The sequence below is a fragment of the Rhagoletis pomonella genome, unplaced genomic scaffold (genome assembly GCF_013731165.1).
Source record: "Rhagoletis pomonella isolate Grant_MI unplaced genomic scaffold, Rhpom_1.0 Rhpom_scaffold_00005, whole genome shotgun sequence".
NCBI classification, from domain to species: domain Eukaryota; kingdom Metazoa; phylum Arthropoda; class Insecta; order Diptera; family Tephritidae; genus Rhagoletis; species Rhagoletis pomonella.
In genome coordinates, this window is record NW_023458559.1 from 68,124,272 (window position 1) to 68,147,548 (window position 23,277).

General features: G+C 37.4%; 2 protein-coding genes across 2 annotated transcripts; both read right to left on the reverse strand.

Moving 5' to 3' along the window:
• Positions 1 to 4,855: 4,855 nt before the first annotated feature.
• LOC118740196 (ionotropic receptor 75a) lies at positions 4,856 to 10,542 on the reverse strand. The gene is made up of 7 exons (XM_036471693.1): positions 10,452 to 10,542; positions 8,259 to 8,434; positions 7,595 to 7,963; positions 7,390 to 7,526; positions 5,526 to 6,132; positions 5,182 to 5,462; positions 4,856 to 5,120 (listed from the first exon to the last, which is right to left on the reverse strand). The coding sequence occupies exons 1-7, from the start codon at positions 10,540 to 10,542 to the stop codon at positions 4,856 to 4,858; spliced, it is 1,926 nt and encodes a 641-aa protein (XP_036327586.1).
• A 3,168-nt stretch (positions 10,543 to 13,710) lies between these two features.
• On the reverse strand, positions 13,711 to 18,709 carry LOC118739955 (ionotropic receptor 75a-like). Its single transcript, XM_036471456.1, has 7 exons — positions 18,619 to 18,709; positions 16,548 to 16,720; positions 16,077 to 16,442; positions 15,868 to 16,004; positions 14,398 to 15,007; positions 14,062 to 14,339; positions 13,711 to 13,969 (listed from the first exon to the last, which is right to left on the reverse strand). Exons 1-7 carry the CDS (start codon positions 18,707 to 18,709, stop codon positions 13,711 to 13,713), a joined length of 1,914 nt encoding a protein of 637 aa, XP_036327349.1.
• Between the last annotated feature and the right edge of the window lie 4,568 nt (positions 18,710 to 23,277).

Here is a 23,277-nt window from a genome sequence, read left to right on the forward strand (position 1 = left end):
CAGCGTACATGGTATGTGAGGATTAGATGGAGCTAACTTCCACTGTGATTATTGGTATCGATGCGAACTCCAAGCACACATTTTGGAGAAGTTCGCATATTAACACAAGTGGTGTGTCACTATTTGATTTTATCCCAACCCACGTGTGTCACTGCAGTCAGGCGCGAGGTTCTTAACCTTTCACTTACCTCTTCTTCTCTTATATACCGTTTTTCTGCCTCGAGAGTTCTCGACGCTCACTTTTTCTTAGATCATTTGTATATTCAGATCACACTGGTCCTAAATGTATTAGTAGGGCACTTCGTTCTACTACAACGCTAGCTCGAAACATGATGGTAGGCATCGTACCAATAGATATTGCAGGCGAAGCTGCAACGGCTCGCCCTGCCATCAGGCTGAAGTATGGCCACTCGGCTATCTTAGGAAAATTTAATTTCATACCGATAAGTAGTAACCGAGCGGTGTGGACCAAGAATGGATCCTAGATCAATATACTCCACACATATCCCACAAAGAGACGCATAGCAGAGGCGTAGTCTCTTGAGCAAAGGACCGGTGAATACGTTCACAGATGGGTCGACGCTTGATGGCAGATTTGAAGGAGGTGTCTTCTGGGAGCAACTACTCTTAGATATTAAATTAAGGTGACTGGGTTTTTGTAGCATGTAGCCGATAGGTTGCGAACTTTTGTAATACCGTCAAGAGAGATATATACATATCTACTCTAACTGCCAAGCGGTGATCAGACCCTGGGGATCGCCAAAGGTAAAATCAAAACTTGTCCGGAACTGCGTGATCTTCCTCTCTCTATTTCATCGAATAACTTGTGCAACAGACTGATTTGTGTTTCGGGGCACAGCGAAATTGCAGGAAACTTCTGCACCGTTAATCTGGCCAGGCGGAACATCTTAGAAGTCATCACCAAGCAAATTTGCAAGCTTCTTTTGGCCGGTAGTTGATCGTGGGCGGTCCAGGAAACTTCTCCAGCTTACACAGCAACAACTCTCAGTTTTCGTGGCTGTTCTGACTGGGCAGTGCTCAATACGAATTCATGCGGTACGTCTTAACATTGCTGCGGACCCGATGTGCCACAGCTATCTAGAGTACGATGAGGTGGAATCATCTCAGCACTCCCTTCTCAGCTTCCCTGCCTCTGCATGGCTCAGTTTTAACCATCTTACATTTAATTCAAATGATACAATTTTGTTTAACACAAAAATATCAAGAACAAATAAAAAAGTTGCCGTTACCTTTTCGCAGCTAAAAAGCCACAAAAAAATATTAAAATGTACGTACATACAAACATGTAAACTGAAAAACATTATGCACATTCAATGGTGCTTACCCTTTTTTGCTTCCTGACTTAAAACACTTTAGGCAGCTTGTCGCATATCTGCAGCGATTCTCTATCCCCTGCTCTGTATCACCTCATATGCATAACCAATCTGCATTTCTGCTTTTATCTTTCGCACCCACTCACCTTTTGGATACCGGCGCTCGCAGGGATAACAATTTCAGCACCTTTAAATCCTTACGGCAGCTTGCAGGGCTGCAGGCACTTGACAAAATGCAAATGCAAATTCCAGTTCAAATGTATACATTTCCGCTGCTCGGCAACAGATTTACAACTCACAAACTAAATACATTACAAATACAACATGGCTGCGAAAGTGAAAGTATTTAAATAAAGCCCTTTATAGAGAGGAAAATGTAAACGTAGGCAATAATTTTGGTATGTGATAAAATGAAAGTATTGAAGGTATGTACGTAGATACATAAATATGTGTGTAGTTCTTTTGGTAATTTACATCATTAATTTTGGCAATATCTAGTTGATGATCTATCAATGTAAGCTTACACTCATATATGTATGTATTTCCCAACTATGCACAATATTTTATACTTTTCATGTTATTGATAACCTCCTACTTTTGATGTCCTTGTGAAATTTCTTACAAAAAAAAAAGAAAAGACATTAAAAATCAAATTAATGCTAATTTCAACAACAGAAAACTAAACTGGTTCAGTGGTTTTTTGGTATATTTTTACATGCACTTTGCATTTAAAATTTCAGAAGCAAAAATGTCCTTTTTACCTTTGTGTAGAATTAAACGATAAAAGGCGTATATTAATTCTTTAACCTTTCTTTCAGATATTTCAGTGACTTAGAGAATTTTCAGCTTCTTTTATATAGTAAATATGTACTTGATATGGTGGTAATGCAACTGAATTGACCTAACGAAAAAATTTCCGAGATGTGACGAGACGCGACAGAAATAGAGGGAGCTTTGAAAATCCACTGAAGTCTGCAGCGGCAATGAGGTGCGGCACGCTATAGAAACGTGTACTCAAAACACTCTCCAGTTTCTGATCGTGCGCTGGGTTTGGGTCCGCCACGTTAAACACAATTCCAAAGAAAAGCGTGGTAAGTATAGTTAGGCTGGGGTAATTTGAGGTGGCTGATAGTGAACCCACCAGCACTCCTATTTAGGTTCGTAATTATGAGCCCATTGTGATATCAAAACTATTTATGTATTCAAATCATCGTGTGTAGTCTGTGAAACCGAATAGTTGTCGTATGCCCGCCTTAGCTCTGTCGAAAAATTCTGAATCCATGAAATTTCTTCTTCTATCACAGAGTATGGGCATTCGCATAACAGATGCCGCAAGGTTTCTGGCTCTTCTTCATTTCTGCAGAAGTCGTAATAGGAAGTCCCAATCTTCTGTGTGCCTTCCAATGGCAACTTGACCGGTTAGCAGAATAATGGTTGTGGCTAAGCTACTTAGCATGGGCGACTTGTCGACCGTGTCACGTCCCATTTCAGTCAAATGAGTTTCAGCTTCTTGCAAGTGGGAAGACTTGTCCAGTAATTTAAGAGATAGAACCTTTAGAATGAGCTTGCAGGTAGCCAGCGACATGCCCAAACAACTCCAAGACATCGAAAGGGGGCAAATATACCATCTCTTGCAGCAATTCATCCACATTATCATTGTCTGGTATGTATGTTAGAATAGAAGTAGAGGCACTCCAATTAGCCCGAACATTTTGTCTGACTGCACTTTGGCCTGCCAGTAGTTTACCATAAAGGTCTCGAGTGATGAGTAGACTACCCCTTACATATGGAAAACATTTTGTTGGTGTTGAATAGGATACATTTTGTCAGTTCATATAAACTGTCCTAACTTTGACGAAATTTTCTTGAAGTTTTTTTATTCGAAAAAAACCTTCGAAGAGCTCAAGTGACTAAAAGTGTCAGAAGTGAGCTGTCAAGTAAATTGTTTATACAGCTCTGTACAACCTCTTAGAAAAAGTCTACTAAAATCTTCCTCGCGTTCTCTCTTTCTCTCTCTTTCTCTATCTCTGCAATAGAAGGAAGAGGTCCGCTTCAAAACTCATTTTTAGAACTTTACAACAATTTCGATTAGGGAAGATATGTTCGCAAAGCTGCTGTTGTATAGTGGCTGCATAAAGCTACCTTGGCATTCATGTTTCAATAAAGAGATAAAGTGAAGAGATCTTGCTTTTTGTTTTAGGGCTTATTCTTATTAATCAGGAAAACGTCTATATCTCACAGTTGAAGTGATCAAAGTAAAATGTGAAAAATAAATTTGAGTTTTTTGAGTGAATGACATGATTTCTATTTTTTACAAGCTTTCATTATGTTTTAACAAGCTTTTATTATGTTTCACCTGTGTGTAATCAAATATTGCAATCAATTTTTAACTAACTTCCCGATAAGCTAGAGACTTGAAGCTTTAAACTGAGCCCAGAAACCGATGACAATGCAATGCGAAAGATAAATTAATCCGCTAGGTGGCGCGGGTGTCGAGATATTTGAAACCCCTGTATTTATGGACCGATATGGTTCATATTTCGAATATAAATATACCCGGTAGGTGGCGCAGAAGTCCAGATATTTGGGAAAGCCGTATTTATGGTCCAATTGGTTTCATATTTTGAACGTATATTTAGTAAAAGGAAAGAAATAACTTCACAAAAAAATTTGCCGTTGGGTGAGGCGGGGTGGCTATTTTTTATTAACCACTAATAAAAGCTTGTCTTTTATAATTTTTTTTTTAACGAAAGATGAGGGTTTTTTATATAACGACAAAAAGATGCAAAAGTGGGCCTACAATATTTAAGCTTAGAAATGTAGGGGTTTTTACTGCACAGATCGTTGCAGGGTACCTACCGCGCAACCTAGTTAACGCTACCCGTAGCAATCCATAGTACGCGCGGTAGTCCGCAACGCTACGCCCAGTACAAAACTAAAATTTTCTAAACTTAAATAAACATTGTAGGCCCACTTTTTCATCTATATGTCTTCTTAGCAAAAAAAAAAACTCAGCTAAGCGTGCGCGTCACACAAAAAATTCAAATTTATTTTTCACCTAAATTTTTTTAGGGCACTAAATATTTCTTTCAAAAAATTCATACTACCAATCGAAAGGGCGTGAAAGAATCTATCGAAGCTGATATCAACATTTTTTTTAATATAGTTATTTTCATTTAATTTTATTTATTAAAAAAAATTATTTTAAAAATGCGGTGTAACGTAAAACTCTTACAGCTTACTTAAAACTGTAAAACTCCTAAACTTATACCCACACCCTCTCAAAAAATATTTTGCCAAAAATGCCATCTATCAGTACCACTATTGCTTGCAGGTTAGGTGGAATAGGAGGGAAAAAAATGTACTTTGATCCCTTCACGTGGAATCTCTCATGTGTGCATTATAAATAAAGTCATGTTCTACATTAATATTGTAATTAAATATTTTTTTAGAGTATTTCGTAAACCAAGTGCTATCGATTTACATAAACCAGCTTTTCCATCTTCGTCTTCCAGCTGAATTCACTCTATAAATCCTTCTGCCAGATCACTCCTCCAAAAACCAATCGTATTATCACGCTGATGATCCAACAAATATTTAATACCTAACTCCAATACTAATAGCACTAAACATAGTGCAAATGAGAAAAGTAGCATTAGAAATAGTGGAGCCGTGTACTCCATGCCAACAGCGAAGAGAAAATTGCCTGGCACGCAATTTAGTTTTTCCTTAACCCAATAGCGACGATGTTTGCGCCAAACGCCTGTCTCCATCATGCGAGATACCCTAAAGGAAAAGAGAAATACGAAGTTTTATAAATTCACCACACTCAAAATGAAAATCATACCTCAAGCGTGTCAATTCCTTATAGGTTGAATTTTTGTGCAGCTGAGTAAACAAACCGCGATCTGGACGTAGCAAAACCTCGTTTAAATCACAAATCTCATGCGGTAAGAAACTCCGTTCCAAAAACGGGTAACTTGTCGAAGTTTCGAGTACGTAAACAAAGCCCGGATCATCGCGCACGCGTAAAATACCTTCTTCCACAGGAATCCAAACCTTTTCGGGATGCGGCTTGGACGCGATTTTACGATAGACAAAACGACGTACTTCGGGCAATTGAGAGGCCTGGTAATTAAAGAAAAAATTGTTATTAACGAGACTAACTCAGTGCGTAAGAACTCTACGAACATTCAAGTACACAAAAGTAAAGGGCAATGGATCCAGTCCAACCTCCAAGGAACTATCAGCTAACTGACCGAGCGTCTTGATATCAGACTTTACCGGCGTACCGAGCAGCGTTGAAAGCAAAGTTGATGTATAATAATTATACATAATAAACGTTGCAAAATAGAGTGAAAAATAGGCCAATCGCCCACCCAACGAAAACGGCACAATATTGCTACCCTGATAACAGGCCGAACCGAAAGCCAGTAGGGTGGTCGCCAGTAGAGAAGGTTCATAAGGCATACGTTGACGGAAATTGCGTGACTCCAAAGCAAAGGTACGCCAAAGAAAAATCGCCAGTAAACCCAGTATGATGCTGAAAACAACCCATACCGAGGTGTCGAAAGGTTGTAGAAAGGCTTCACCTCTAATGCTGGTACTGCGTGGTGTGCGAAAGAGACAAAGTTGTCGATAAGCACCTGTTACGGCCATAAGCGAGAGATGCTTCTGACGCGGCTTAGTGCTGAGGAAAGGTGACGATACAAAGTCGGCGTCCTTGGTGATCATGTCACCGATTATGCCACCATGCGTTTCATTCATGCTCCAGCGGTCGCGAAAGGTGTGCTCCATGCTTTTGTAAATGAGAGAGGGAGAGAAAAAGAGGAGAGAAAATGGGTAAATGAGAGGAGAAAAGATAAAAGAAGGCGAACTTTGCTGCAGTGAAAACATTGGAAATATGTATTTAATTAGAATATATTATTTACTTAAAAATGCACATTAGAGTGGTTCAAGTTTTGTATGGGAGAAAAACTGTCATCGTAGAAAGCGGGGCACCCTTTCAGGTTTTTCCTCTGGTATTAGTAACATCTATACGAACTTTAAATTTTCTACTGTAACCAATTCAGGGCGCTCGATGATCTTAAAATGCGCTACTAATTCACTTTGAAACTGACAAAAGTATTGGCGCTTTTTTATAAACAGCTACTGTAGCAATGAAAACTGAAGTTTGTTATATTTTTCCAGCTAATTTAAATTGGAAATACTCTTAGGTTACTTTACCAATTGTTTTGTTAATTTGTGTAGAAAATACTTCAAGAGCAAAATATGAAAATTTCATGAGCGTCCTCTACATTTATACTTAGAGACGTGAAGTTTAGTGTCAACACCTATTTCGACAAGAGGAAAAATTTTGGAAGGTGCTGCGAAGCCTTTGTCGGAAAATAATTTTGTGAACCAGCTTATTGTACAAAAATGGAAACCCTACTACGGCATTTTGTATTTATTTAAATTTTTCACAAGCCAATTCGCTTTTGTTGCCATCATTAATTTGTTATCATATTTTTTTCTTTTAAAGGTGGCAACCCCTTAATAAAATTTTGCATTTTAATTAAGTTTTCACTTATATTAATTTTGCCATCTTTTTTTTAACTCATCAATTAAATTTTTAGTTTTGTTTGCAAATATATATGTGTGCACATATGTAGGTGGCAACTCTGTTTAAAAGTATGTACTTTTAAAACAAATTGTTTTAAATTAATTTCCTTAAATATCCATAGTGAAATGTCTCACATCATTCAAATTAAAAAGTTTTTAAACTTTTATATGTGTGCATATGGCAACCCTATTGATGTTTTTTTTAAATTTAACTGTTTGAAACAAATTTAAACTTCTTTGATGCCATACCAAAATATTCCGCATCGATTACACATTTCATTCACTTAAATTTAATTAAAATAGGTGGCATCGCTATTTCAATTTATTTTTGAATTAAATTTTTTATTCGATGTCAATATCATAAAAATATGTCACTCCACTTTGATTGACTTTACCTTTTAAAAAGTTTCGCAACTCTTATAAATTACCTAAAACCACCTTAAACTTTACTTACTTGCAACCGAAGAGATCCTTGAAGATCAACAACACTCTGAAGCCAAACCGCGAGATTGCATCGATTTCCGTATTGTATTCTGAGTTTAGAAACTCCAAGAGTAGAGGCGGTGGTAAACTGAGTGGCCTTTTAGTGACCTGAAAAAAATACCAAATATCCAGTATTTACTTACCTAACTCTTCTCCTCTCTGCTTAGCCTACTTACCACAGTCGACACCCGCATTGTTACATCGTGCAACCGAAGTCGATTGCTATATTTCGATCGCAAATGCAAATCTGAAAGATAACGCCGCACATGGCAATCCTGCAAATTGCATTGAATCTCGCGATCAACAGTCACATTCAATTCACCACCTAAGGCGTAGCCATTGTTATAGACATCATAAGTTGTATAGCACGTTGTATTCGTATCAGTATTGGCGTCCATAAGAGCTGGCTTCAGTATGACATAAGTGAGCTCTGCATCTACAGAGAGGCTGGCATTCACAAAGAGGCGTTTGAAGTTGTGCATATCAGCTGTACGATCGTAGAGCAACCAGTTATAGTGCTGATTATAGAGACTCCAGCGGCTAAGCTAAAGAGCGTAAAAAAATAAACATTTATCTTGAGTAGGCCGAGAAAAAACTTTAAGCCCTCAGGCGTAGATGTCAAACGTGCTTAAACCTATAATGGGAATCAAGGATGGGGCGAAAAGGCGTATAAACCAACAGATCAATCAAGGAGGTACAGTAATCCAGTTGTATAATCTGTGTTCTCTCCATGGTGAACGGGTATCGAGGAGAATACTAAGCGACCAAAAGTTGCTTATTTTGACGTTCAAATTTCTTATCATGAATTACTTTGGGATTTGTTTGGGATCTGAAACTTACTGTGTTCAGTACGTCCTCCGATTTATTACAGTTCATATCTAAGTAGGCTCCCAAAATGGATCGGCTATGCAGCAAATAGCGATGTTCAAAATCACCAAATAAATCCATTGATTCGATATTAACAAAGCGCGTATACCACATTCTCTCGTTAGTCATATGCATAAAATGTTGCTGGGCTGAAAAAGTTATTTGCAAAAAAAAAAATCAATATCAAATTTCCAATTTCTTTTATATATAGAAGAACTGCACGAGTATTTCAAAGTCTAAGCGGTAGAAGTTATGGCTACTATTTTTTGGATCACCACATCTCCTCGACAGAATTACATCCCAGCCAGCCAAATGCGGGGTGCTCCAAATATGGAGTGAAACGGGAATCCCACAGCAGCTCCGCGAAGGAGCGTTTTCGGGGCGCTCCACAGTGTTTCGACTACATAGATAGTATATGGAGGCAGGTGGAAATAATAGTTAACCTCCACCGATTTCCCTGAAACTTTTGCTAATTTGACTTAGGAATGAGGAACTATGAAATTTGGTAAAGATGGAATAACTGCCCCGCCCTCCACTTATATGGGTGGAAAAATTAGATTTCATCCGATTTCGATGAAATTTTTGTTGTACTCTCTCTTTTATTGTAAAACCCCAAATATAAAATATGGGAAGGATTGGATCACTATAACGTCCAAAACAAGCAAAAATTGTGGTCCCAGTCATAAATTTGCTGGAATTTTGAGTTATTCTTATTTCCTGCATTCCACTCACAGAAAGCAAAGATTATATTTTAAAATTACATAGGTGTAAATACTCTCTTTTCTGCCAATGATATGAAATTTTGTATTTATGACTTTTATTTTCCCTTTCTAAGCGCAACCGATTTTTTTTATCAAATGTCACCATGACTATTTCCATCTGCTTCCATATAAATAGTCGTAACAGTACACTGCAATTATGGAATGAACTGAAGTCGTAGTGATTTTTGTATATTTTTTTCGTGGTACCTGCATATGTATTCCGTAATATTGTCAATGCCATAGACCGAAAAAAATTTTAATTGAATATAATTTAATTGAAAAAATAATTGTGCTCTTAAAAGCGATCGAAAGGTCGCAAAAAAATAATCCAATATTCCTGAAAAATCTCTCTTATGTAGCGTCCATATTAAAAATTTCTAAAAAGAAGGCAACCTTCTTAAAGAATATCTTCGTAAAAAACATTGTTCTTAAACCCCTTTATTTGGACAACCACTTTGCTACAATATTTTATTTAACTTATTAATTTATTTTTGTAACCTTTGAAAAATGTGGCAACTTAAAGAATACCCTTTATGCTATTCCAAACCTATCTGTGTGCCAAATTTCATTTAAACCCGTTTAGCCGTTGAAGCGTAAAAGAACAACAAACATACTCACAAACTCACCCACTCACAAACTTTCAGATTTATAATATCAGTAGTATAAATAAAATTAGGGCATTTTAAGAAACCGTAAAGCCGCCTTTTCGGGTCATTATCGGAGTGCGAAAGCAATGTCAAAATACGCCGCCTTGGTAATCTTCGGATGATTAACTAAAGGAGTCCTTTTCAAAAAATTAAAGACGAATAGAGGTGTCCGCACGAAGTATTTGCAGATAAGCTGAGTGAGCTTTCTGGGACTCCGAAATCACTAGTTTAAGGAGTCGTATAGGCAAAATTTTTCATATATATTATAGATAGTCCTTCTCTCCGCCGGATATGCTTTTTTTTGGACTTTTCTCGGAGCCTATGAGGATCAGCGCACCGCACAGGGAGTCCAAATTATGCAACTAGCGGAGTGCCGCTGGTTGGCTGGGACAAGTGTTTAGGCCAGCGCGGTTACATTTACATCGAGATAGGCCGCTTTCGATTTCATTTGGTCTATATACCTCAACTCGTAACTTCTACCGCTCGTAACTTCTTTCTTGATTTTTACAAAATTTCCCAAAAACCAACAGCTGGCGACATAAATCTCGATAATATTCTTAATACGAGTACAAATATTTAGTTATTACGAAATAGTAAAAACAAAAAACAAAATTTTATTGCACTGCATATGTGAAATTTCAATGGGCGTTTACTACAGTTCCCAACATTTCAATATTTAGAAATTTTTCATGGCAAGGTTCGGATTGGTATTTTTTCTGAAACAGAGTATCTATGTATAAGTGCTTAATTTTACTCACTTTGCAAACTCCAACAATTGAAAAATACAATTGCATTAATATTTGCATTCCAGAAATGATGCAAAATAAAATTTAATAACAATGGATTCATTGTTGTAATAAAAATCCACTGGTAAAACTTTGATTTATTTTAAAACTATGTCTTAGGGCAAGTGTATTTATAATAGCCTGCAAGAACGAAAAGGCTTATATATATATATGTACTCCTTTAGCTTATTCCTCAAGGTTAAATGTAATGAGTGTACTTACGCAAATAAAACGCATAATCACTCAATTAATGGCAATTAAATGGGCTTTAAAGTCATCGCAAATGGCAATGTTTACATTACGTTATTTACTCTGACAGTGATTGATATCTTTATTACGCGTTGTACATCATAGTTATTTTATTATACTTATTTAGCAAAAAAAAATTAGACAATTTTAAACCACAATGAACTAGTTAACTTTGAGGGAGTACTGACTCTCGTTATTTTGATTTTTTTCATCAGACCGCTTCTTAGTTATAATGTGCTTTTGTTCATCTTAGCGAGCTTGGTTTTTTGAAAGTCTACCATTTAGATTAAGTTAGGTCGAAAACGACTCACACCAATAATCAACACTTGGCTCATCAGTATACACGGCTGCTTTGGACATGTGCAAAAAAACCCTTATTGAGAGCAGTGCGGACCATCCTCGAATACGCTGAGCACGCGTTTTTCAAGCATGGAACGGAATTTGCCAGTAATAAAATAACTCCGACGCAAACTAAATTAGCTATGTATGTATGTATAGAACGGTTTCTTATGAAGTTAAGGGCCGAGCCTCTAAAAATCGAACCAGTTGCATTTATTTGCTATATGCTGACTACACTACACTTAGGTACGAACTTCTTAGTAGGACAATAAATATGGCTGGGTTGGTTTAACACCAGAACAAAATAAACAGTAGATGTCATCATGTGGACAGCAACGGAGGTAGAGCTTATTGCACAAATCGCCTCCCAACGAAATACTTGACGGTGGTAGACGGTAGGAGGTTTAGTGGATTAAAGTCTCACACTAACCTTTTTGGGGTTGAGGCTTGCGATGCTTCCTCCTCTGAAATAAAAAGGTCGAAGAGCAACGACCAGATAGCTCAGCTAATTTGTTGCCTAGCCGGAAGCAGTGTTAAAAAAATACATATATACAGAGATAAATATGACTTAAAGAAATTAGAAGATTGATGACCAATGTTACACTACTTCCAATAAAAAATAAAATATTTCCAGCAATTAGAAATGCAATGTCGAAATGTTTCTTGCTGCCAAAGAATATCGGCTAACCTTAACGTTTCTTTATGTCATCAGTTGATTGTCAAGTCTGTTGCTTATTTATTTATACCTACCTTAAACATTCTTTTCATGTTGCAATAGAGCGTTTAACAATCACCAGAATGAAAATCTTGTATTTATACGGCAGGTCATGGCGTATACGCAATTCGAAGTAATTTTATTGTCGGTCAGCCTATTAACATTTCAAAAATGAGTTGACAGCTTGACTTTTAACTCGTTAAAATAAAACAATATATACAGGGTGTCAAGTATAGAACTCGTAAATTAAGTACTATATCTATGAATGTATTTTCGATTCCAATACTATATCTTTTGAACTGCAGACGATCGCTAACTTTGTTGAGAAGCATTATTATAATTGTTTTTATTTTTATTATAATTGATTCTACACCGCGATACTGTAAATAGACTAGCCCATCCGTGGGCTTTTTGTTTCATATTTCGAATGGATTAAGTGCTATACCAAGTATGCGAGTGTGCGGCTAGCGAGAGCAAAACATTCACAGAGAATATGGTCTGACGTTTCTTCATCCAGCTCGTAGAAACGACAGACGCTTTTGCCTGAAATATTCATTTTACTGAGGTATTAATGCATGGAGCAATGTAACGTGAAGTATCCACTGAGAGTTCGAAGGTCCTTAGGGCCTAAAATTATAAGCTCTTTTGGAGTTTCCTGTTATGGGCAGATAAAGCGCTTAGCTTGTCTTCACGCTGCACATTCACTCTAGCCAAGTGGAATTTTTGGCCCACGCACTTGTTTATGACTTCACTTGTGGGTGCTTTGGTGGCACCATAAAACTATTCAGGACCATGAAATACTATAGCGGTCCGCTTGTTTATTGCAATCATGGCCCTTATGCCTCGTACTATTTCCTTGGTTCCATGAGCTTTTAGGATTTTGAAGTAGTCGCTTATCAGTTTTGACGTTATTATGAGCGACTTAAGCGCTACCAAAGCAGCCTGACTGACCAAAATAATGCAAAAGTCTTTGAATGTAAGTATGCCTATTCTTTTACATGAATCTCTGCTTGGAAAATGCTAAATATAGACATATGCAAAAGGTTCTATTTTTATGTAAACGTGCCTCCATCTGGAACTTATGAAGATAGTAAATACAACTTAATCTAACCCGGTGTGTATATGTCACTCGTTGAGGAAGGTTTAATGTCCCGAAAAGACGCTATCTCTCCAAGGCTCCAGGCCTCATATGAGGCCGCTCAAAACCATATCTTAACACTTACTTGAAGGGGTCTCTGACGTTGATATATGATCTGTAGGTGGCTTCTGTCATTGACAGTGAATCAATGATATATGTCTAGCTGACTAGAACTACATAGATTTTTCGTAATAACTTAAAATTCGACGAAAGTGAGAGCTTGACTGTAGGCAGTAAAATCTTGGAGACTAGCCTGCGGGCAGCTGGAACAAAATCAGTCTTTTCACAGGGGCTGTTCTCCATACTCTATGTCTGATAGAGCTACATAGTTTTCTTGCGGTGGTTCAAACGCTGCCTAATATCAACCAAGAACTTTGCTAACAGCTTTGACTGGTTCTTTGACGCTGCCATAAGTTGAAAAAAACGCGAGAAATCAAAGTAGCTGGGTATAATCACCGCCTTTGAATGCTCAGCTTTGTCCATGGTTTCCAAGGTATAGGAGTCCCGATGAGACAAAAAAAAGTTCTTGTCCAACTACTGTTTTAGAGGAAGCACTAAGCGCTATAAGTCTAAAATGCGCCTATTGAGGATATGATTCAACTGCGGATAAAAATAACATTTGCAGATTATTTAATGTATTTACTTTGCAATCACTACAAAGAGCAAACTACAGAGTGTAAGTAAAACTATATTATAGTGCAATGATAATTTGTTTTTAAACGTTTTGCAGATTATTTTATAATTTGGGAAAATTCTGAAAAAAATTTGAGTGCCCATTTTTCAATTCCAGTTTACTCATTATGCCAATTATCACCAAAGATAATATTCTCCAATCTCAGTTTGCGATCTACCCAATATTTCTTATGCACAATTTCCAATAACAATATGAAGAGTACCAAAAAGTAAGTGCACAACAACAGCATAAAGAGTGGTGCCATATATTCCATGCCAACTTCAACTATGAAATTGCTATCGAAACACTCCAGTGACGATTGAACCCAATAGCGATGCAACTTTAAGGAAACGCCAGTCTCCAAGATGCGAAAAATTCTGAAGAAGTAGAAGAAGAAGAAATTTTATTTGAGTAAAAATTTGGTATTGAGTTGAAAGCTTTAATTATTTCACAAACTTAAATCATTTACCTTTGTTTCGTCAACTCCTTGAAGCTTGAGTTCTTATGTACCGCACTAAACAAACTTTTCTCAGGACGAAATAGTATCTCATTCAAGTCGCAGATTTCATATGGCTTGTAGTAGCGTTTGACCAGCAAATAGCCAGTTGAGGCCTCAAACCCGAAAACAAAACCAGGTTGATCGCGCACGCGCAGTATTCCGTCCTTCAAGGGCATCCAAATGGCCTGCGGATTGGGTGCGGAGTCGATTTTGCGTTTGAAGCGCCGTACTTCTGGTAGCGGAGAATTCTAAAGGGATAAACCAAAATAATTTTAGAATTTAATGCTAACCATCTCTATCCCTCACATTCAAATAGGTTAGCGTGAATGGCAAAGGATCGAGTCCCACTTCTAGTGGACTATCTGCCAGCTGGCCCATTGTTTTAATATCAGACTTCACCGGCGAGCCAAGCAACGACGAAACAACAATGGACGTATAATAGTTGTACATTAGAAAAGTTAGTAGATACAATGTTAAGAAAACTATGCGTCCACCAATGGAACCGGGCACCATCTCGCTACCCTGTGCGCAGGCCGAGCCAAAGGATATGAGGAATGTAGCCAAAATCGAGGGCATATAGTCGACATAACGCTGGTGCATTCGTTTCCGTTCCAGTCGGAAAATGCTCCAAAGTACAACAGCTGTCAAAAGCAGTAACAAACCGAAGAGTAGCCAGACGGTGGTGTTGAAGGGTTTCAAGAACACATCGCCTTGTATGCCGGAGTTGCGGGGCGTACGAAAGAGGCAGATCGAACGAAATGATGAGGTCTCCGCGATAATGGTAAAGAACTCCATGCGAGGTGGTGTGGGAATGAGAGGTGTGGAAATAAGATCGGCGCTCTGTACAGCCAAAGCGCCGATTAGACCGCCATGTGTTTCATTGATTGTCCAGCGATTGGTGAAAGTGTGATTCGACCTGGAGAGTATAGTACAGGTTAAGAAAAAATAATGAAGAAGAGAAAACTAATCAAAAAATACCTAAAAGAAATAAAATATTTGAATATCTTTCTTTTGATACCCATACTGTCACACATATCGCTACCTAAAGGCGAAATGGTGCCAAGTCCAATTTTTTTCAAAACTTAGTTTTTGATGCAGAACGACAGATAATGCGAAACTACATCGATTTTCCGCGTCTCCTGAACAATTTCAAAAAACCGAGTTGGCACCTTTTCACGATATGTAGCTTATCTTATCAATTTAATTGAGCTAAATTTTTAAAACAAGTGGCAACACGCCTCAAAAATAGTTTCGACAGCAACCATTTTTAGACCTCTTTAATCTGACACCCATATTGTAACATTTCATTCCTTTTATCAATCTAATTGAATTGAATTTTTCAAAGAGGTGGCAACTCTCCTTAAAAATATGTGCGGCAGCAAACTCTCCTAAACCATTTTATTTTGATACCCATATAGTAATATTTAATTTATCTTATCCATTAAATAAAATTAAAATGTTTAAAAAAGGTGGCAACTCCCCACAAAAGTATTTTCGGTGGTAGGCTTTTTTAAACTTCTTTCTATTGACACGTATATTTAATATTCACTTTATCTTATCAATTTATTTAAACTGAAACTTTCAAATAGGTGGCAACTCTTTAATTTTTTTCCTACCATCCGGGTATTATAGCAAACAAATAAAAAAAAATGTTTTTAAAATCGGTCAAAGCATCCGAACAAGCCACCATTTTTAATACACATATCTATAATATATATACTATATATATATTCATATATGTATTTAGAATAGATAAAATAATTTAAATAAAATTACTTGCAACCCAAGAAGTCAACCAAAATGGATAACACCTGATAACCAAAGCGTGGTATAGCATCTTTACTGGTGTCATTGACGGAACGTAGAAAAGTGAATATTTCCTCGGGTGTAGCGGTTAAAGGCACTTTGGTGACCTTAAAAGATTAAAACATTTAACTTCTTCACAAACTTTCGCCAACTCCCCTTTCATCTCTGACCACACGCACCACAACAGCCAAACGCAAAGTCATGTCATGCAGCTGATTCCTATTACCGTATTTGCTGCGTAAGTGTAGCTTGGAAAGATATCTATTTACTTCACAGCTCTTCTCAGTGCAATAAAGCTCACGATCCAATGTCATATTCAATTTGCCGCCATAATAGTAGCCATTATTGTAGACATCGTACAGTGTAAAAGCGCTAAAACTGGAGCTATTCGAGGCACTTTCTATGCTATTCAAGTTGGCATAGGTTAATTCGGCATCAACAGCGAGATTTATGTGCGAAAAGAGCGCCCGAAAGTATGTTACATTGGCCAGGTCATCATAGATTAACCAGAAGAAATGATCGTTGAAGAGTCGCTCTCTGCTAGCCTGTATGCAGAAGTATAAAAAAAAATAAAAATTCAAGCCAATATTACCAGTTTATATCTATGTATTTCTTAAAATTATATTATTTTCACTTAATTCAGTACGCACAATATCCAAGAGCGCTTCACTGCTCTCGCAATTTAGATCCATGAAAATTCCCATTGTCGGCTTCTTACCCCATAAACGATACTGTATGCCTTGAATGGCTTGAGAATTGTTGATATTAATAGCTTCGATATAAAATGCGTTATCAGTTACCATTTTATAGAAAACCATTTGAGCTGAAAGTAAATATGGAGGAAATTAGCAATCAAACTTAAAACTGATTAGTCACTAACAAAAGCTCCAAACAAAAGCTCGAAATTATTTTAGACAATTTTCAAGGCGGACGGACTTAAACTTCTTTACTAAATAGACCGAAAGCTCGTCTTAGGCCATATTCGTTCTTAAAGACGTATTACACATAGGACCGATTTCCTAAAGGTGGCAGAAGTAAACTTTCTTGTTTGCCAACTGACGTGCTTCCGGGATACCGATCGTCTCCGGCAGTCTTGTTGTTTTTAAGCCGCCTTATTGCTACCCTCAGCACGTCTTGGTGGAGTGGTGGGCGTGAGCTTCGTCTATATACATTGGTTTGGGTGCTTCTCCATCAAAAGCGTCACCTGTATGGCCATTCAAAAGAACTGAGAAGTGTTCCCTTCATATCTCAAGTGTACTATGGACCCCTGTTACCAGATTTCCGGCTTCGGTTCAACAGCAACCAGCCCCGGGCATGAAACCATTTGATTGCTGTCTTATTTGCTGACAGAATTTTCGAGCCGCATTCCTGTGTGCCAGCAGCTTAAGCTTTTCGCATTCAAGTCTTTATGCCTCTAATTTCTTCTTCTTGAATAAACGTCACATATATACGTCAAACAGAACTTTAGGAAGATAAGTATTTCAATGCGGCAGTATTGTTTGTGGCATGAGTTACTACTCTTCATTAAAAATGCATCTATTAAGAACCCTTCTTACGTACAAATATCTTTTAGGTCGCAGTGCCTTTACGTTTTCAGTTCAATCATACACTCCGAAACGTAAAGTTCTTGTAAAATCCTTCTAATTAAAATGAAATTAACAGGCAGACAAAAAAGGGAGACCTAGAAAACCTGTAGGTGAATGATTCCAAAAACTTCCTTGTCTGAGTCATATCTCGACATCTCTCTGTAGAAGGAGTAAATTTTTAGGGGTATGTCTGGGTAGTGGTCTCGGACTTTTGTCTATATCACTACTCGTTCGTTCCTCTGAACTGAACCTTCCATCGTATAGATCGTCCGAACTCCATCGTACGCCGATAGATACATGCCATATTTTCCACACCCACAAGAGATCTGTAGACTTCAGCACTTTCAGCGCATGCATCGACTTGACGGCTAGAGCCTGTGTATTTTCAAGGATACGAATCGATCACCGACACCATTAGCATTTGCCCGGAAGCTTTCAGGCTAGGCTAACTGAGGCCCCTACACTGGTGCACAGAGGCAAATTCTGCCTTAGTTAATATAAATAAATTCAAGCGTGCCAGGGTAGGACAGTCTAAGGAAGAGGCTATCAAAATTATCAAAAAGATGTCGGCGACCGCAGCGAAGCTAAAACGAGAGTAAGGGCAATTATGCCGCGACAAAGTCACAAAAAGTCCAGGAACCACTTTTATCTCGGTGATAAGTAGTGTAAGGCTGGGTTTTGTTCCGGTTACTCTGTCAGAAAACCATTACAAGCGAGGCCAGTGGCATTGCTACAGGAGACCATAAAATAAATCGCGCTTGAGAGCTCAGAAGCCGACGTACAAACGGACTTGTAAGTGTGTGTCCCTCAAGCCGGTTGGCCTCTTGTTTGAACTTTAAAACGAGGACGTGGCTAAAAACAAATTCCCAAATTATTAAGACCAAGTGTGGTCCAGACCACCGCCGTCGTAGCTGAGTGGTTAGAGGTGCGTACTTCCACTCGGTCGGACAAAGATTCGATCGCTAGTCAGAGTAACGTGCAAAAAAGTTGTTTTCAATAGCGGTTGCCTCTCGGCAGGCAATGCCAAACCACCGAGTGTACGTCTGCCATGAAAAAGCTGCTCACGAAAAACACCATTTGCCATATCGAGGCGTCGTAAAACTGAAGATCGTTGTTGCTTTACAATTTCACTTACTTTCCATATCCCAGCAGTTGAAAGATACCAACTCCTTCATATTAATTTGTAAAAAATAATATATAATAAAATTCGAGAGTGTTAGATCCATAGTTATTTCTTTTAAATTTGGATAAAAATTCAGCACAAATTAAACTTAGAATATTTCCACAATTAATCCGGCATGTCTTTTTATATCAAAAAATGCTTTGTTTTAGGTATAACATTTCTTCTTACAGTATAATTATCGTGTTGAGCTGTCATTGACTAATGAACTGTCATAATAATCATATGAATTTTTGAATAAGCAGACATTTGTTGACAACATAATTACGATTTAAAAGAGGTAAGTGAGTGCATTATTTAGAGCACAACATTAACAGGTTTAATAAATGACTGACATTGGACCATAGAGATTTACATACGTACTTAAGTATGTATGTACATAAGTTTGTATTACAAAGTCACTGAGTTTGTCTGCCCACAAAGTCCCTACTAAAGAATGCACCTGAGTATGAGCAGAGAGCCAGATGACAAGCTGTAAGCTCCAACGAACAGAAAAGCTATTTGAAAATTGAACGCCAGCTGTCAAATGATTACCAATGGTATCGGTAAGCTCGGGCTCCATTGCGACAGTTTGACACTTCAGAGGATACACATAAAATTTTTGGGAACCACTTCTTCCAGTACATACATACATATCTTTACCATCAAGGAGATTAGAAAGTTGAAAAAGTTTAGAGTGAAGAAATATATGGAGACCAAAAGAGCGTAACATAAAATCAGAACATTGAGAACCATTTTATGGGATCCAAATGGGGCCTGAAATCGACTAGCTGCAGTACACTGGATATACAGCGGGAATGTATGGACCATTTGCTGCTATGGAGCCATCGTCTGGTACCCGGCTTTCGATAAGTTTGCGTCTTAGCACAAATTTGATAGGTTGCAATGGGTTACTTACCTGCCAAATTACGAAAATGGGAAACCTTGAGGAATCAGCACTACAGCTATATTAAACATTACGCACAGCTGGAGAGATCAGAGGTTTGACGATCCGAAGTAGCGGTACGCAAATTCGATTATGCTAGCTCGGTATTCTGCTTTCAAAGCAAATTATCTACAAGAAGCCGTCGGAGAAGTGCATAACAAAAAAGCTCAGAACTGGATTATCGAATTATCAAGCTGTTCACGGCGCCTCCCTAAAGTGGTGTTTGGATTCGCTGGCAAAGGCACATTGCTTGGAACTGCACAGCTACCGAGCATACGATGGGATGGGAACCAATTTACTGATAGTCAGCTGTGCGCATTGAACGGGTATAGCACTTTCGTGTCGCAAACAAAGATTTAGATCAATCTTCACTGAAGTATTGAAAGGTAAGTGGACAAGTTGAGTTATAAAGCAAATCTGGCTCAGAGTCTAAAGAAAGATTTAAGAATCTCTCCTGCTATTTATCCCAAAGGCGTACATCGCATGGAAGACAGAGCAGGCGCAGGTTTCTATGGATGGGCAATACACTCGCAAATCCCATAGGCTCTACCCAGAGGACGAGGAAACCACCGACCACATTCTTTGTGACTGTTCGGTCTTGGTTAGACAAATAATAATATATATCTAAAAGCCAATGGTCAAATCCTTAATACAATCAGAAATTCGACTACCAAATTAGCATTCATTACAATATTTGGCAGTCGGATGCGGAACTGTTGAAACCAAGTTTGTCTGAGATTCTGGATCGCATATAGAAAAATGATTTCTCAGTTTTCCCAGGTTGGCGATTTTAAGTGTTTTTTTCAATTGATGTTGGTGGTCGCAGGGCAGCATGTAAAACAATTAAGTTTATTTTTTACCAAAAACGGCTGGTGGGTACACTTTGGTGCATATTAACACGAGCAAACATTGTTTAGAAATATTGTTTATACTTTTCTTTAATTTTCCGTCCATGGTTTTTACATTAAAGCGCACACTAGCAGCCGTTTTTGTTAAAAGTAAATTGCAAATATAGATTCTTCAGACCAGAATACCGCCATAAAGGTCTTTTGAATGTACACTGCCGGAACAAAGCATTGGTACAGCAAATTTTTCACAATATATGCAACAATTTTTATTCTACTATTTTTCCGCCAATTTTGTATAAAAATATGGTTCATTCTACAACAAAAAACATACAAATATAGTTCCAGAACTTTGTGCAAAACTCGCGAAAATTCAGCAAATTTTAATGCAAATTTTTAATTTCTTAATCAGATTTTTTAGAATTTTTTTGAGTATGCCAATATTTTGGTTTGGCAGTGTATGTATAAATATTTGCATTTAAATCATTTTTAATTGTTTTAAACGCTGCTCTCTGCGACCAAACGCTTAAAATCGCCAAACTAGTAAAACTGAGAAATTACTTTTCTATTTACAAGCTAGAGTTTCAGGAAAACTTGATTTCATCAATTCTCCAGAAAATAACTGAAAATGTCTCTCCGAGCCGAGGGTTTCTTGGGCATACTTTGCTAGAGACAATCTTTAGAGGTACAAAAGAGCTTTCAGGTCATCAAAGCATATGGATTATTTTCGACTACTGTGCCTGAATTCTAAATTCTATTTTATCCTGTATTTAATAATAATATATTCATTCTAAAATGTCATTATACTAAGCCTAGGCGTGCTGTCAATGGCTTCTCCAATCCCTTCTTGTGTGCATTTGTTGGCTTTTATCACTCTTACTTGTGTTGTCTTTCATTTCATGAGCTTTTCGATATAGTTCTGCTCAATGAATTTGTCAGCTAATCGCGGCATTTATTATGTTGTCAACTGTTGACAATTTTATTATGAAAAAAAAACGTAACAAAAAATAAGAATAATAAAATAGTAAGGGAACTATAATGCGAATAAAATGCACAATTTTGTCCACACACATACACACACAAACAAATATAGACTCAGCAACAGCATTGCATTCTACGCTGACAAACGATTGTCGTTGAAAGGTTAAAAATTGCATTAACTGTTAACACACAAACTCCTTTCGAAGTGACGTGCATATACATACATACATAGTAAATGTGGCTCTTGCGGTCGTGCTGGCATTTTTTGTGATAGACATATACACATGTAACACACACACACTCTCTCATGCCGCCTGCCAGCAACAAGTGTCCCTTCATACAGCACGTGGCCTCAGTTATCGCTCGTTTCGGTTAATTTGACTTGTTTCCTTTTTAGCTGCGCCTGCGCCGATATTCAGCTCGTGTTTTTGTTGATGTCAGCAATGCAACGTTGGTACAACCAGTTTTATGAATGAACTGTTGCCGACACACGCAAAAAAAATAAAAAATAGATACCTGTGGTTTTGCCTTTCCTACACAGGCACTCTCCTTCCCATACCCAGCCGCTGGCACTCACTCACGCCTGTAGTGGGACCCTCAAGCGTTTCACGCTTCCTCGCTTTGCCTGCGTTTATGCCTTTTCCGACATTTTTTTTTCTAAAATTGCTATTGCTATGCTTTGTACTTGTTGTTTATATCCTGCTCGCTTATTGCGGCTTCCTGCCTGCACATGTTGTGGTTGTCCGTACAGCTGTCTGTCTATTTGTCTGCATTGCTCTGCATTTGTCGTTGGGTTTTCTGCTTTTTCTGTGCTTACTGTTTTATTTTATTTTTTCTTCTTTCTGTTTTGCATTTGTGTTAGCAGTTCCTTTGGCCAAGTAAAAAGCGCGCCCTTTGTTGCATTACGCTTCAGTCGGTGTTGCGCGTTTGGCGCGTTCTGTCGTTAAATTTTTCGGTAAGGCGATTAAGGATTTTAAGCAGTGAATGGATACTGAGAAGTACCAATTTTAAAGTGAAGTGTAACATTTAAAAATTTAAGTGCAGAAAATTACAAAAAAAAAAAATATTTTTGGTCCTTAGTCCGAATAGTCAAACAAATAGTTGAAAATAGAGAAATTTTACACCAGCGCTATTTTGAAGAAAATTATGTGCAAAAATCGCTTTGAATAAAAATTACTTAAATAAAAATAATAAATACGCTTAAAACAAATAAGAAGAAAATATTCAAAACGGTTTTTTGAGCAAAAGATCAAGTAGTTTTTCCGAGAACTTTAACAAGGAAAAAATTTAAAAATTACATATTTTTGCAACTTTTTTCATTTGAATTAAAAAAAGCCTGTTCTTTTGCCAAAAAATCAAGCTACTAACGATGAAAATCGATAGATGAGTAAACAGCTTTTGAATGGTCAAATGAAAATATGCAATAATATTTTGTTTGAAATAGATGCAGGAAATAATGTTACTCATACGCCATATCTAACACGGGCGAACACGTACGTTCTCGTACATGACATGAGTAACATTTTTCATTTTAAAATTTTATATATTTTCTTCATTCGCGAACTTAATATGAAAATACCTCCGGAAAATTACCTGATCTAGAAAAACGGTATACAGATCAGTAATTAAATTTAAATTACCTCTGTTTTTTGTGCGATTTTAGTGTATTTTTGGATTGTTATTTTTTTCAATAAATTTTTGATTTTTATTTTTTCTATACCTTAACCGTTATTTTCAGATTAATTTTTTAGTTCATAAAGATTTTAAACTGGCAAAACTGGTCTTCATTATAACGGTTAAAAATTATAAAAAAAAAATTAATACAAAAATAACAATTACTTTTGATCGAAAAAATAAAATCCC

Excerpts from the sequence above, each read along its gene's own strand:
- LOC118740196 (XM_036471693.1), bottom strand. The coding sequence starts at position 10,542 with ATGAATCCATTGTTATTAAATTTTATTTTGCATCATTTCTGGAATGCA. Across the intron at positions 5,463-5,525 it reads TTACTTTTGTGTACTTGAAT|GCCTCTCAATTGCCCGAAGT; the intron begins GTTCGTAGAGTT and ends TTTAATTACCAG. Across the intron at positions 5,121-5,181 it reads AAGGAATTGACACGCTTGAG|GGTATCTCGCATGATGGAGA; the intron begins GTATGATTTTCA and ends CTTTTCCTTTAG.
- LOC118739955 (XM_036471456.1), bottom strand. The coding sequence starts at position 18,709 with ATGGATCTAACACTCTCGAATTTTATTATATATTATTTTTTACAAATT. Across the intron at positions 16,005-16,076 it reads CTTTGCGTTTGGCTGTTGTG|GTCACCAAAGTGCCTTTAAC; the intron begins GTGCGTGTGGTC and ends TAATCTTTTAAG. Across the intron at positions 13,970-14,061 it reads AAGGAGTTGACGAAACAAAG|AATTTTTCGCATCTTGGAGA; the intron begins GTAAATGATTTA and ends CTACTTCTTCAG.